At 46.2% G+C, this 12,386-nt stretch overlaps 1 protein-coding gene across 2 annotated transcripts in view; it reads left to right on the forward strand.

Annotated features, from left to right (window-relative positions):
• GRHL1 (grainyhead like transcription factor 1) overlaps window positions 1–12,386 on the forward strand; it is a 41,751-nt gene that overhangs the window by 5,046 nt on the left and 24,319 nt on the right. For both annotated transcript variants that reach the window (XM_064650509.1, XM_064650508.1), the window contains exons 3-8: window positions 1,824–1,894; window positions 3,383–3,773; window positions 4,571–4,647; window positions 5,450–5,606; window positions 6,083–6,194; window positions 7,123–7,217. In XM_064650509.1, coding sequence (XP_064506579.1) covers window positions 1,824–1,894; window positions 3,383–3,773; window positions 4,571–4,647; window positions 5,450–5,606; window positions 6,083–6,194; window positions 7,123–7,217 — 903 coding nt within the window. The remainder of the gene's footprint in view (window positions 1–1,823; window positions 1,895–3,382; window positions 3,774–4,570; window positions 4,648–5,449; window positions 5,607–6,082; window positions 6,195–7,122; window positions 7,218–12,386) is intronic.

The raw sequence follows: 12,386 nt of genomic DNA on the forward strand, positions 1-12,386 counted from the left end.
AACAATTTTAATCCACAAAATCAATTTTGATCTCTAAACCTGTAGATTACAAAAGGAACGTTGATGTTGATCCTTCATGCTCAGCAAAGCAGAAGAGATTTGCTGTACATAAATGCCTAATTCAGGGTTTCCTCTTATGTTTGGGTATCAGTGGGTGTACAGAAAAAAATCAGTGGAAGAACAGGTATGCTGCACACCTGGGTGAAGCAAAATAGTTAGAGGTTGAAAGATTTATTGTGGGCTGTTATGGAGTAATGTTGGAGAGATGATGTCTAGGCAGTTCTAGTACGCCCCCTCTGCAATATTAAAGGCAGATGATGAGATCACTTTTGTATTAAAAAAAACCCCAAATCAGCAAAACTAAACAACTTTCATTTCCTTCCATTTGACTACTGGGCTACCTTGATTGCTCAACTGTGGTTAATAAGGCCTTATAGGCAACAAATTTTGAGAAAAATCTATCATTTGGGAGCACTGGCCAAATGCAGCTTGAAAGACCCTTGTTTTTCAGACTAGCTAGTGCTGGTCTCCCAGCAGTCTCCAGCTAGATATTCTCCAAATTTTGCTGGTTACCACAAAAAATCAAAGATTTCTGGTGTTATTGGAGATTCATGGTTATGTAGAAGAATGAGGACTTAGTTTTCACTTGGGGGCTGTTTAAAATAGTATGCTGTTCATGCAGGTATTCCATCAGCCTTCGAGTTAGCACTAAAGTGGTAATTCTCCATGCTGGACCCAAGCTGGCAAATAGAGGCAGGATCTGAACAGGCTTTAGCAAAGGAGAGTGGTGGGCGTTCACTTGTCCATACACCAGAAGGTGTTTGCTTTCCTTGTTCAGGAGGCGTGTTGAGGGTGGCAAAAGTCCTGGGCCCTACGTGTGGGTTGGCAGGGGAGCCTGTGTGGACTTGCTGTGTGGCTGAGGGGACCTGAGCACCACGGGCTTGTGCCAGTGGTTGCAAGAGCTGTTTGGGTTGCTGAGGCACTGGCTGTGTGCTCCATGCAAGAAACTGAGCCACCACAGCTCCAAGAGTTCACAGTCTGTGTGCCTTGGCCTTGCAGGGCAGTCAGGGAAATGGGTGTGCATATGTATGGATGAGGTTACTTGTCTGATCGGTGTTTGTGTTTTCAGGGCAAATCGTGTCCGTGGCATAAAATATGAGGAGCAGTATTGAGCTGTCTTAAATCTGGAGAACTGGTTGTTACCTTTTGTTTATAAAATATTTAGTATAGCTTGGGCCAGTGTGTTGTGTGTAGCCATGCACAAATATGAGCTGTAACATCTCAATATGCTTATTGGACCTGGTCCTCCACAAATCCCCTGGTGTCCAAGAAGAAAGGAGAGCCTCAAGTGGTCTTAGCAGGATGGCCTAGAGAGCATGTGTTCCTGGGGAAGTGGCTATGGAGCAGTGTCCTTTCACAAGCTTTGAGTTCATCCAGCAAACTGAACTCTGCCAGCCTGGAGAGGAGTAAGCCTGCACTGGCAGCACAAACCTTGGGAAATCTCCTGGTCCTGCTCACTCTGGTGCTGATGCTCCAGCCAAGGATGGATGGCTTTCTGCACTGGTTTTCCCACCACCTGCTGCTGACAGGAGCCCAGGGCTGACACAGCTGACCAAGTCAGCTGCAAGAGGATCCATGGGGCATCTCCTGGGATGGGCCTGGCATCCCCAAACCCTGAGAGTACTGGTCAAGCGGTAATGTTAATAATGACTGGCCATCAGAGAGTAACACTTTCATAATTTGACCAAAAGGCTCTGTTTTAAGGAGGTAATTTTTTTTAATGGGAGTAAGAATTGAATTATAATATGTCTTAAATTTCCCAGGTTCCAAGGGAGAGGAGATCTTCAACAGCTAAACCAGAGGTAGAACATCAGGAACAAGATCATAGCAAAAGGTATTATTTTTCATTATTGCTTCTCTGCTTAACTCCCTTCCCTCCTAGACCACCAAAGCTGCTGAAAGAAAATAACTTGCTGCACTATTGTGTTGTGCTGGAAGAGACAGATTGTTTGCTTTTACTCTGTGCCTCAGATTCCTGTGTTATCCCAGGAACAGGATGGGGATTGGAGAACAGTGTGGAGAGCTGAGGCTCAAACTGCTTCTTGTTGCCATCCATCTGCTTTTTGTGTCCTAGTGTCACACAGTCAGCATAGCAAAAGCTGCTCTCTCTAACATTAGACACAGTCTGGTAGCACAGGCACCCCTTCCCCAGGCTGTGGAGATTGCTGGTGACCCTTTTATTTTTGCATGAGGTTACTTCAGTTACTCTCTGCAGATGTTGCTCTCGGGTACCAGCAGCATTGCTGTTTCATGCATTGGGATAGTAGGGAAGGACTTCAAAGTGCTTGTAGTTTAGTTTTGGGTCGGTATTGCTTGGACTTCCTTTGTATCCTCTGGAACTCCTTTCTTTCTTCCCCTTCCTGCCCTCCCTCTCAAGCAGAAGATGATATTAAGTGAATATTACCAATGTGAGTTTTACTCAAGCCAGGTTTCCACTTCTACCATCCTGTTTTTTTGGACAGATTAGAATGCTTTAAGGACCCGAGGTGAGGTTTTGTGATCTGGCTGAGCTGATTGAATACCCTGTTGTTTAGAAGAGCAGTCTGGTTCCCACTGCTCCCCTTGTACCAGCTCTGGTCTTACACTGACCCATCACCAAACAGGGAAAAAAAGGTGGCTTGTTCCAGCAGAACAAGCTGAACTGGTTCATCAGGGAAGCAGGGGAGCATCAGAATTGGTGCAAGGGAGCAGGGAGGACCACTTTGTGGGGAGGGAGAAAGGGAGGGCAGGCTGAGTTAGTGGCTACTAGCTGTGAGGTCAGCTCAGCCACAGATCTCAGTGTTGTCCTGGCAGAAATGAGTGTGGTGGGGTGGAGAGCGGCAAGTTATGCAAACCACTCCCAGGAGTCTCAGTGTGGATTTTCCTGGGGGTTTGTGCATGAGAGAGGGGTGTAATTTCCCTATTAGTGCTTCTCGAGTGGTGTGCAGTCCTGGGGCAGAGAAGCAGCAACCTTGCTCTCAGTCCTTCTCTGTCTGCCAAAGAGCAGTTCCATGGAGCCTTGTGTGCTGATGCATGGTGGGAAGGGCCTCGAAGCACTTAGTTTTGGACTGCTGTTTTCCAAGCAGTGAGGATCTGGGCTGTGAACCCTCACCCTTTGCTCCAGGGTAATTCATCTCCAAGGTGGGCTGGTTAGCAGTGGGTGAGGAGTTTTTGGTTTTTCATGTGTTTATCAGCTTTTCAGATTAGGATTGAGCTGTTCTGCACAAGCAGGAGAGTTGGTGTCAGATATCCTTGTCTAAAAGGCCGAGAAGTATTTCTAGCTCTTGTTTAATGAGAAAATAAGCTGTATAACTTATGCATGATTTCTTTTTGCCCTTTTTAGGAACAGCATCCCAAATGTGACAGAGCAATCGCTCATTTCTGCTGGAGAAAACAGAGTCCAGGTTCTGAAAAATGTGCCTTTCAATATTGTCCTTCCACACACGCCCCAGATGGGCATGGACAAGCGAGGCCACCTCACAACCCCTGACACAACAGTCACCGTTTCGATTGCCACGATGCCCACCCATTCCATCAAAACGGAGACGCAGCCCCATGGCTTTGCCGTGGGCATCCCACCGAGTGTCTACCACCCCGAGCCCCCTGAGCGAGTGGTGGTCTTCGACAGGAACCTCAATCCTGACCAGTTCAGTTCCAACACCCAGCCCCAAAACTCCCAGAGGCGAACACCAGACTCCACCTTCTCGGAGACTTTCAAGGAGGGCGTGCAAGAGGTACCAAGAGAGGCAGTTGCCCTGTGTATGTCTGTGTGTGTGTGCCTGCACGTGTCTTGATCTGGATGGAGAGATCCAGTTCCACCTTTAACTGTTCTTGTTACGTGAATCAGAAATCTGTCCAGTGGTTTAGGAATAGAAGACTTTCTCAGAAAGGTGCATAAGTATAACTTAAAACCTTGACGACGTGAAATTATTATCAAAAGCACATGACTAATCTTACCAGTGACAGAGGCTTTGGCTTGCATACTGTGGAAATGGTTATCTCGATCCACAGCACTGAACCAGGTTTTGCAAGAGTTCAGCACTCCGTGGTGCCTTTGCAGGTACCAAACTGAAGTGACTATGTCTGTAAGCTTCCTTACTGCCAGTTTCTAGGTGTGGTGTGTATCAGTGGAAAACAGTTGGATTATGTAGAGGTCTTGAGTGAGAGTTAAACATGGCTGAAAATCTGTGGGGTTTGTTTTATGGTACCAACTGAAAACAACAGTAGTGTTGTTTGATTTTTAAGCCAAACCTTAAAGAGCTATGTAGCTATGCCCTTTCTTTGAGATTTGGGAAAGCTTTAAAATGTTGCCCTAAGCTGACTCAGAAGGCTTGTCAGATGTTGTTCTTAGTTGACACCCAGAAGTTTTGGATTAAAACACTGCTCAAGTGTCCTGTTTGTACAGACCAAAAATCAGTTGTTATCTGATGATCAATTTGCTTGCCAGAAGTTCTGTGGTAATGAGTATCGGTTTAATCTTGACTTTTCTTGTTGCTGTTGTGTTAATTGTTTTGTTTTGTGTCTACCCCAGGTTTTCTTTCCTACCGAGCTGAATCTGCGAATGGCCAACATGAATTCAGAAGATTATGTTTTTGACAGCATTTCTGGGTAATGCTTTAAGGCCCCCATTTGCCCGTATCTTCCCATTCTCTTACAGTTGTCCACAAGCAAACAGTACAGCTCATGCCATTCTGCACTAAGTCTGTTAGATACTGGAGGTGCTGTGGATCTCAAAACCACAACAGTGTCTGCTCATTTGAATTTCACAGCTGAAAACCCTACCTTTGTCTTTAAAGAAAACTACTTTCAGGAAAACTACTTGCAGGGTTGGAAATACACCCAGCTTCGGTCACTGACCTTGCACCAGCGCCCTGTCCCCTGGGAAGGTGCAGTGCTGTCTGTCAGCTTTTTGGTGGTCTGGGAGTTTGCTTCCAGCTGTGTCCCTCTCCCTGGTCAGCTTGTCTTATTCTCTCTCTGCTGGAAATCTACAGCAGAAATAGGAACTCATCTGAATTCCAAGGAAGGGGAGCAAATTAGTTATTTGATTAGTTGCAGTTGACCAAGAGGGCCATGGCCACTGAATAGCTTATTAGCTTGTGAATTTAATTAAATTGCTAATAGATACTTTTCTGTTCTGTGAAAGCAGCTTGCTGCTCTCAGCCTGAATAGGGACCTTCCAGTCTTGCCTGCTGATGTGTCTTGGGATTTAGCTTGCCAAGAACTTCTCTTAAATGTTCATTCATGAAGGAAATGATTGAAAAAGGGGCTCATCCTGTTTTCCAACTTCCTTGCCTGTTGATGGCTTAGTGAGTCAACTAACGACTTTGGAATTTCTCCAAATTAAATGTGGAATGTTTAGTCGGCTTTCCAGGAAAATGCCTTAGCAATCACTACCCTCTTTGCTCTATAGGAATAACTTCGAATACACTCTGGAAGCCTCCAAGTCCCTCCGACAGAAGCCTGGGGACAGCACAATGACCTACTTGAACAAAGGTCAATTTTACCCCATCACGCTGAAAGAAGTCAGCAGCAGTGAAGGAATCCATCACCCCATCAGTAAAGTCCGAGTGAGTGGCAGCTTTTGTGGTTTCTTGGGAAAGAGGGTGTGTACAGTGGTGGCCTTAAACTCTCCCAAAGTGCAGTAATCTAAACTAGAGCATCAGCACTAAGGCCAGCTTACCCGCGCTCTTACGTCAACGTTCGTTCCTTTGCTGTCCACCTACTTCCACACCAGCCCATCCTGGCTCAGTCTGTTAAGAAGTGGTGTCAGCACTTGTGTAAAGGTGATGCAACACCTGGAATGAGATCCTTGAATTCTAGTTAGGAGAGCAGCTCTGCTCTGTTTATGACCCAGAAAGTGATGCTGTCTGCCTTCCAGTTTGGCAGCAGTGTGGCAGGTACACTGTGATGCCTCAAGTGGGAAAGCCTAAAGCAGAAAACCTGATACCAATGAGAACTTCCAAAACAAATGTACTCTCTGGCCTTTTATCTTTCACATTTTTGTTATTTATTTTTTTTAATCTTTCTCTCCCTCTCCTTTCAGAGTGTCATTATGGTCGTGTTTGCTGAAGACAAAACAAGGGAAGATCAGCTCAGGCACTGGAAATACTGGCACTCAAGACAGCACACGGCCAAACAAAGATGCATTGACATAGGTAAGGAACACTCTCATTGCTGATGTCAAACTTCATGCCTAATTCCTTGGCAAGGTTTGGTTTTCTGCTAAAGCTTTGTTATTTTAAGGAACACTCTCTGCTATCCATGGCTTTGCTGAAAGCCCAGAGAGAGCTTATGATTGCTTGGAGCTAATGCAGTTTTTAGGACTCCCTAAAGAAGCTGATCTTTGGAGGATTTTGGTTGGTGGTCTTTAGACGTTTGCATTAGGAGATCTAACACCCTCTTTCAAACAACAGTTGCTTTGGCATATCCTGGTGCTTGCAGCTAAATCGCAGCTTGTAGTCTCAGTGTCTGTCCTAAATATTGTATTTCTTCAAAGGACAAGATCCTCATAGAAGTACCTCAACACTAATGATCCTCCTTCCCACAACTTTGCTCACAACTGGTCTTTGGTACTTGTGAAAAAAGAAAACACTGCAAATTTCCACTTGCCTCCAGACAAGGCTGGGGCTGGCTGACTTCCAGCCTTCTCTGGCTGAAGGCTGGGTTGTACTCGTCGTCCCTTCCTTCTGTGAATCAAAGCAGGGATTAATCACCTGGCACTTAAAGCAGACGCGCATGCAAATCTTTGTTTGTTATTGAAGGAGTTTATTGAGAGCTTTATGTCCTTGCTGTGCAGGGTAGAGTTTCCTGCACATAGCAGGTTATGGCACAGAACACCTGATATTTGGGATATCTTCCTTTCTCACTGGAGTTTAGAATTTCTACAAGTCCCATTTTCCTCCTTCCTCATGTTTGTTGGGGTTGTTTTGTACAAGAACCATTTCCGGGCTTTTTAATAATCCATTCCTAAGTACAGTTCGGCTTCCTTTGCTGAAGAGTTGCAGTTTCTGGCTGCTTTGTGTGATTAAGGACTTCACATAGTATCTCTTCTTCCTCTCCCTCATGAATCCTTCTTTCTAACAGCTGACTACAAGGAGAGCTTTAACACCATCAGTAACATCGAGGAGATTGCTTACAACGCCATATCCTTCACTTGGGACATCAACGAGGAAGCAAAGGTATGTGACCACGATTATATTTCCTGTCCTTTTAGCAGATTCAGGGGCTGGGGGAGGGGAAGGGTGTGTGGCCTACCTGGTGATTAGCATGTAACAAGTTTGTTTACGCTCTTACATTAGGCAAAACCTTCTGGCTATTTCTTAAGAGGGTTTGGATGTGCAACTGGGAGAGCTTTGCAACTGCTTTAAGGTTCTTGGCAGAACTGCTTGCCTGACAGACAAGTACTGACAGAAGGAAGCACTGAGCGTTTCCAGAGCTGATGAAGTGGTGCAGGAGGTGTGATGGAGCATAGCTGGGCTTGGCAGTGAGCACAGCCTCCTGAAGGATCCCTGTGGGAGGCAGGGGGCAGCTTCTGAGGGAGTTAAGGCTGTAGCAATGGGCTTGCGTTCAGCAGAAGAGGGAGTAGCAGCTGCCTCTGAGCTCCCAAAGCAGGTGTTGCTTAAACCACAGATCCCAACACCCAGTGACCTATTTCAAAGTAGAGCAGCCTCCTGGTGAACCCTGGTTTGATCTTTTCTCAGAACTGTGGGCACTGTGGAAGGTGTGTAGGTAGGGGCAGCATCCCTAGCTAGTAGCTAACTGCAGCTGTTTGAGCCACTCCAGCTTTTGGAAAAGGCCTGTATATCTTCAGGTGCAAGGACAGCAGGTCAGAGAGTCGAGTTAACTCAGTTCTAAAGGCATTTCCCACCAGTTTGTTGCTGGAGTCAAAAGAGCAGAAGTTTTCTTTGGAGAGTTTCATTACTGCTTGGATTTTCATGAAAAATTGGGAATGGTTCTCCTTCAATTTTTGGAGACTGGCTGTTCCCTTGCTAGTATGTTATGTGCTAGTCACCAGCATCATGGGGAAAACTACTGGTGGCTGCAGAGTGCCATATCTAGGGAGAGCCTGGCTTGGAGGACATGGGAACTCTCAGTAGAGAACACAGGTCCTTCTCTGGAGCTGTGTGTGCCAATGTGCTCTGCAGGAGGAACAAAGGCTGGTGTCACTGCACAGAGCTCACTCTCACCATGAGCTTTGCTCTGTGCTACACAATAACTATGGAGAAAAGGTTGTATGGGGAGTGCTGTTGGGTTTCAGCTCTGTGTGAGACGTTTAGGATGCTTGGCAGGCAGCATCCATGAGGAGCTGTGTGTGCTGCTGCTGAAAGTGCTGTCTTGCACCATGTGTGACTTTGCTTGTGAAGCTGGCGTTGAGTGCTGGGCTTCCCTGTTCACCAGGTTTGGCTTCAGTCAGGTTGAGAGGGCTGGCAGGGAGGGCCTTACCTGCTGGAGAATGCTAAAAGGCTGACATGATTTCTGAAACATGAAGCACTTCACTATGTGAACAAGCAGATGATGCTTCAGAATGGCAGTCAAAAGGAGTCAGTAAATATTCCCAAAGTGTTATCCTGCTGCCACAGCCAGTCAGACATTTAACAAACCTGGGTAGTCAGTGTCTATAAGATACACAAAGGCTTAGGATTTGCACACAGGGGTGGGTCATGGAGACAGAGCAATTCAAGTCCTCGGGGAGATGGAAGCACTTTCTGCAGATGCCTCTCTACTGGCTGAGCCATTCTGCAGCAGTAGGGGTGGGTCACTAACCCAGGAGCAGGGCTTAGAGATGGTGCTGAGAACCCTGTGGCTGCCCCAAGGAAGGCCATCCCTTCCTACTGGGTAGTTATTGCCCAGTCACTCTACAGACCCCTGAATGAGTAGCTTCAGTCTATGATATAGCATCTTGTAAAGTTTTAAGGACCCTCATTGTGATACTTCATCTCAGGACTGAACTTCATGGGATGAAGTCGTGGTGGGGAGTGTGAGACAGACTGGTTTGGTAGCTAGAGAGACAAATTTTCTTCCAGATTCACAGTCTTAGTGTGTGAGATCCATATACTGTGAGTACTGGTTTGTATGAACCTGCAGAGGGGACTGTTGATACCAAATGTGCAAGCCTTGGCTCCTGGTATCAGAATCATATTAAGACAAAAATAGTCTTGACTTCAGTGTTTAAAGAATTGCCATTTTTAGCAAGTGCTCTGTGTGTTTAAGTGTCTGTTTAACTTCAGTATTTTCCCTGAGTGGATGTGTTTTGTCAATGGTTGAATTTCTCACCAGTAGAGCTGCAATTCTTTCTCAACTTCTGTGATCTTATCAGGAGATGTCTGAGCCAATTTCAACAATTTTTATTGCATGGTTCATTTACCTTGCATGCTCTTGCTCTCTCCTTTCCCTCCCCCGCTGCCCCCCCAACAGTAGTCTTAAAGTGTATGAAGAGAGCAAGGATTAGACAGAGCTGAGTTTCTAATGCTGCAGAAAGTCCTTCGCAGTAATAAATAGTGTTTTATGTTTAATAACAGCAGAAGTGCTGCATAGATGGTATGTTTAACCAGCCAGCAAGCCTTTGATTATTGGAAATTTGCTTCCTGAGCCTTGGAGTTACCTGGACCAGAGCCAGGTGATTCTTCTGGGCTTGCTGCTTCTCCTGTTTCTTTCTCTTGCTTTTGCTTCCAGTTTGCTGTGGGAATGATTTGATCCCAGTGTCAAGCAGCATTGCAGCAGTGTCAAGTGGGAGGTGATGAGGCTCTGTGTCTGGGATTTCTGATGTAGTTATTCATTTAAGCACCCAGGACTCTGGATGTGTGTCATATTTAATGTAGAAGTAGCATATTATCACAAGGAGTTGCCCCTAGCAGCTCTGGGACCAAGTTCTTGCCTTCTTGTGGGCATGTGCAGGGATATTGCACCTCTGCCACTGTGTCTGTTCAGGAGGGTGTCACCTGCCAGACAGAGTGCTTTGCTGGTCTCCTTAGGGCACTGTGGGGATTTAGTAAACTACACCTTTCTGGTGAAGAAACGCTCCTTTCACACAGTGAGTCATTTGCTTCCTCTGTAGCAAGGAAAATGTGTGGATTTTGCAGCTGTGGAGTTGTGGGATGGAAAAAAGAAGTTTGAGATGCCCTTAGTATTTCCCATTTCCCAGTTGCATTGTGCTGGGAGAGCTGAGAGCAAGACCAGGGCTTTGGTCACTGGATGCATCGGACATGCCTGGCTCTGCATGGATGGGATTGTTACACAGCTGGCTGTGTTGTTGTGCTGTTTTGTGAGCCTGTGGGTGTAGGAACCAGGAGGATTTCATGCATGACAGATGCTTCCCACCCTGGGACCCAGACCGTATCCATAAATTTCAGAGCAAATTCACTTCTCTGGCAGCTCCCCTCTGCCCTCTTCTGTTATTTTGGGACATCACAGGATCTGCTGGAAGCAGCCGCTTCATAGAAGAGGCTGGGTTAAGTATTCTCTGACCTTTGCAAGAGTGTATTCAAGCTGGAAAAGGGCCCAGGATCCAAAGGCTCCTTGCTCTGAGACAGTGAAGGGAGCTGAGGGTGGGGGGAGGAAGGCCAGGCTTCGAGAGGAAAAGGCAAACTGCCCTGAAGTGGTGCTGTTGAGATTAAAAGGAGAATGCAGTCAGGGTTAGAAAGATTGTCAGGAAACACTGTGGAGTGATGAAATGGTAATTCAGATGGGCTTTCAGGTGTCTGTGTTAGGGGTGAGGTCTGATCTCATCACCTCACAGACCAGGGAAGGGGAATAATTGGATGAGGAGACAATCATGCTTTGCGAGAAGGAAAGGGAAGATGGTGAACTGGAAAATTAATAATGTTAGATGAACTGGTAAGTTGTTGAATGGGATATTTAAGAAAGCCAGTGTAGCTGCTCAGTCAGGAGCCATCCTGCTTGGGTGGAAGTGCGATTCGATGAGTCTGACAAAGATGTGTAGCTGATACTCACTTGCACGCAACAGGTAGCGCTGGAGTTACCCTGAGGCTTGTGGAGACTTCAAACAGTTTCCCACCCCATCCTGGGTGTCTGCCGGGTTGGGCAGACAGTCGAGGTGGGGTTCTTCTCCTGCAAAGAAGCTTTTAGATGTCTGAGTATATACTCGTCATCTTTCACATCTATGACTTCATTAGGGACAGGGTGTCTAGAGCTGGGATGGAGCTTTCTCTGGAGGTGCCTGCCCCTTGTTGACTAAGCAGGCTTGGCCATCTTTAAAATGGGGATTTTAAAGGTAGGGAAGAGAAATAGTGTCCTTGCAGCCCTTTTTGTGTCTTTGACCTCTGTATGTCAATTAGGAGAAGCGTTTATAGATTCAGATCATGAGTTTTTGAAGTTGGGAGCCATCTCTTCCCAGGTACAACACACCTGGTTCCCCATTACAGGTCTTTTAATGAAAATTGCCATTATGTGCATGGTTAAATGCACATTTCATTCTGCTCTTCATACTGTTGGCTGTTGTTCTGTTACCTCTGTTGTGTTACCCGTTAGGCTGTGAAGCAAATTCTCTGTCCCTTAACTCTGGCCTGGGGACATGGCCTGCTCTCAGGTCAGCGGCAGTTGAACAATCTGGACAGATTGGTTTACCCAGGGTTAACTGGCTTTGTTGGATCCTGCTTTGCACAAATCTTGTCTGAGCTCCTGCCCTGTGGAGCAGGAGGGTTGGGGCCTCCTGTCTGAACAGAGCGAGTTGTGTGCGTGGTGATTGCGAGATCCTCCTTGCCCTGTTTTTGTAGCTCTAGCAGTGCAAGGACCCTGCTGTTGTGCTGGGGCACCCCTTCAGTGCTTCCCAATGGGTTTCTTCTGAAACACAGCATTGCTTCCAGCAGCTCCCAGAGAAGGGCCCCTTGGAGGTCTTCTGTCTGGCTTGCTTAAGGCTAGATGCTGGGACTGTAGCCAAAAATGATGTCACTGCACATTAAGGGTTCTATTGTCCTCCTGCTCTTTCCCTCCAAAAAAAAGGCATTGTAAGCCAGATGCTCCATGTGAAAAGACCCTTTCTACTAAGAAGGGTGTTAGTGTAACAAGCATTTTGAGCTGGAGAATATCATGGTAGAGCTTTTTGCTGCCTTTTCACAAATGGAAGGTGCTGTATTATCTCTTAAGTGATGCCCTGAATGACAGAGCAATTAATCAATGCTTCTTTTTTTTGTCTAGGAAGAGTTGAATGGTCCTATATTACAGTAATTTGCGTCTAATTTGGGATGACTTTTCGAAATAGCAAATTGGGCAATGAGGGTGGTCTTCTTGGCATATCCTCTCTTGTCTTAGCAGGATTTTTTGGTTCAGATGAGCTCAATTTTTGGAGAGGGTGGATCTCTTGCTACAACTTGAAGTGAGGCTGGGCTGTA

The sequence above is a fragment of the Pseudopipra pipra genome, chromosome 3, assembly GCF_036250125.1.
Source record: "Pseudopipra pipra isolate bDixPip1 chromosome 3, bDixPip1.hap1, whole genome shotgun sequence".
NCBI classification, from domain to species: Eukaryota; Metazoa; Chordata; class Aves; order Passeriformes; family Pipridae; genus Pseudopipra; species Pseudopipra pipra.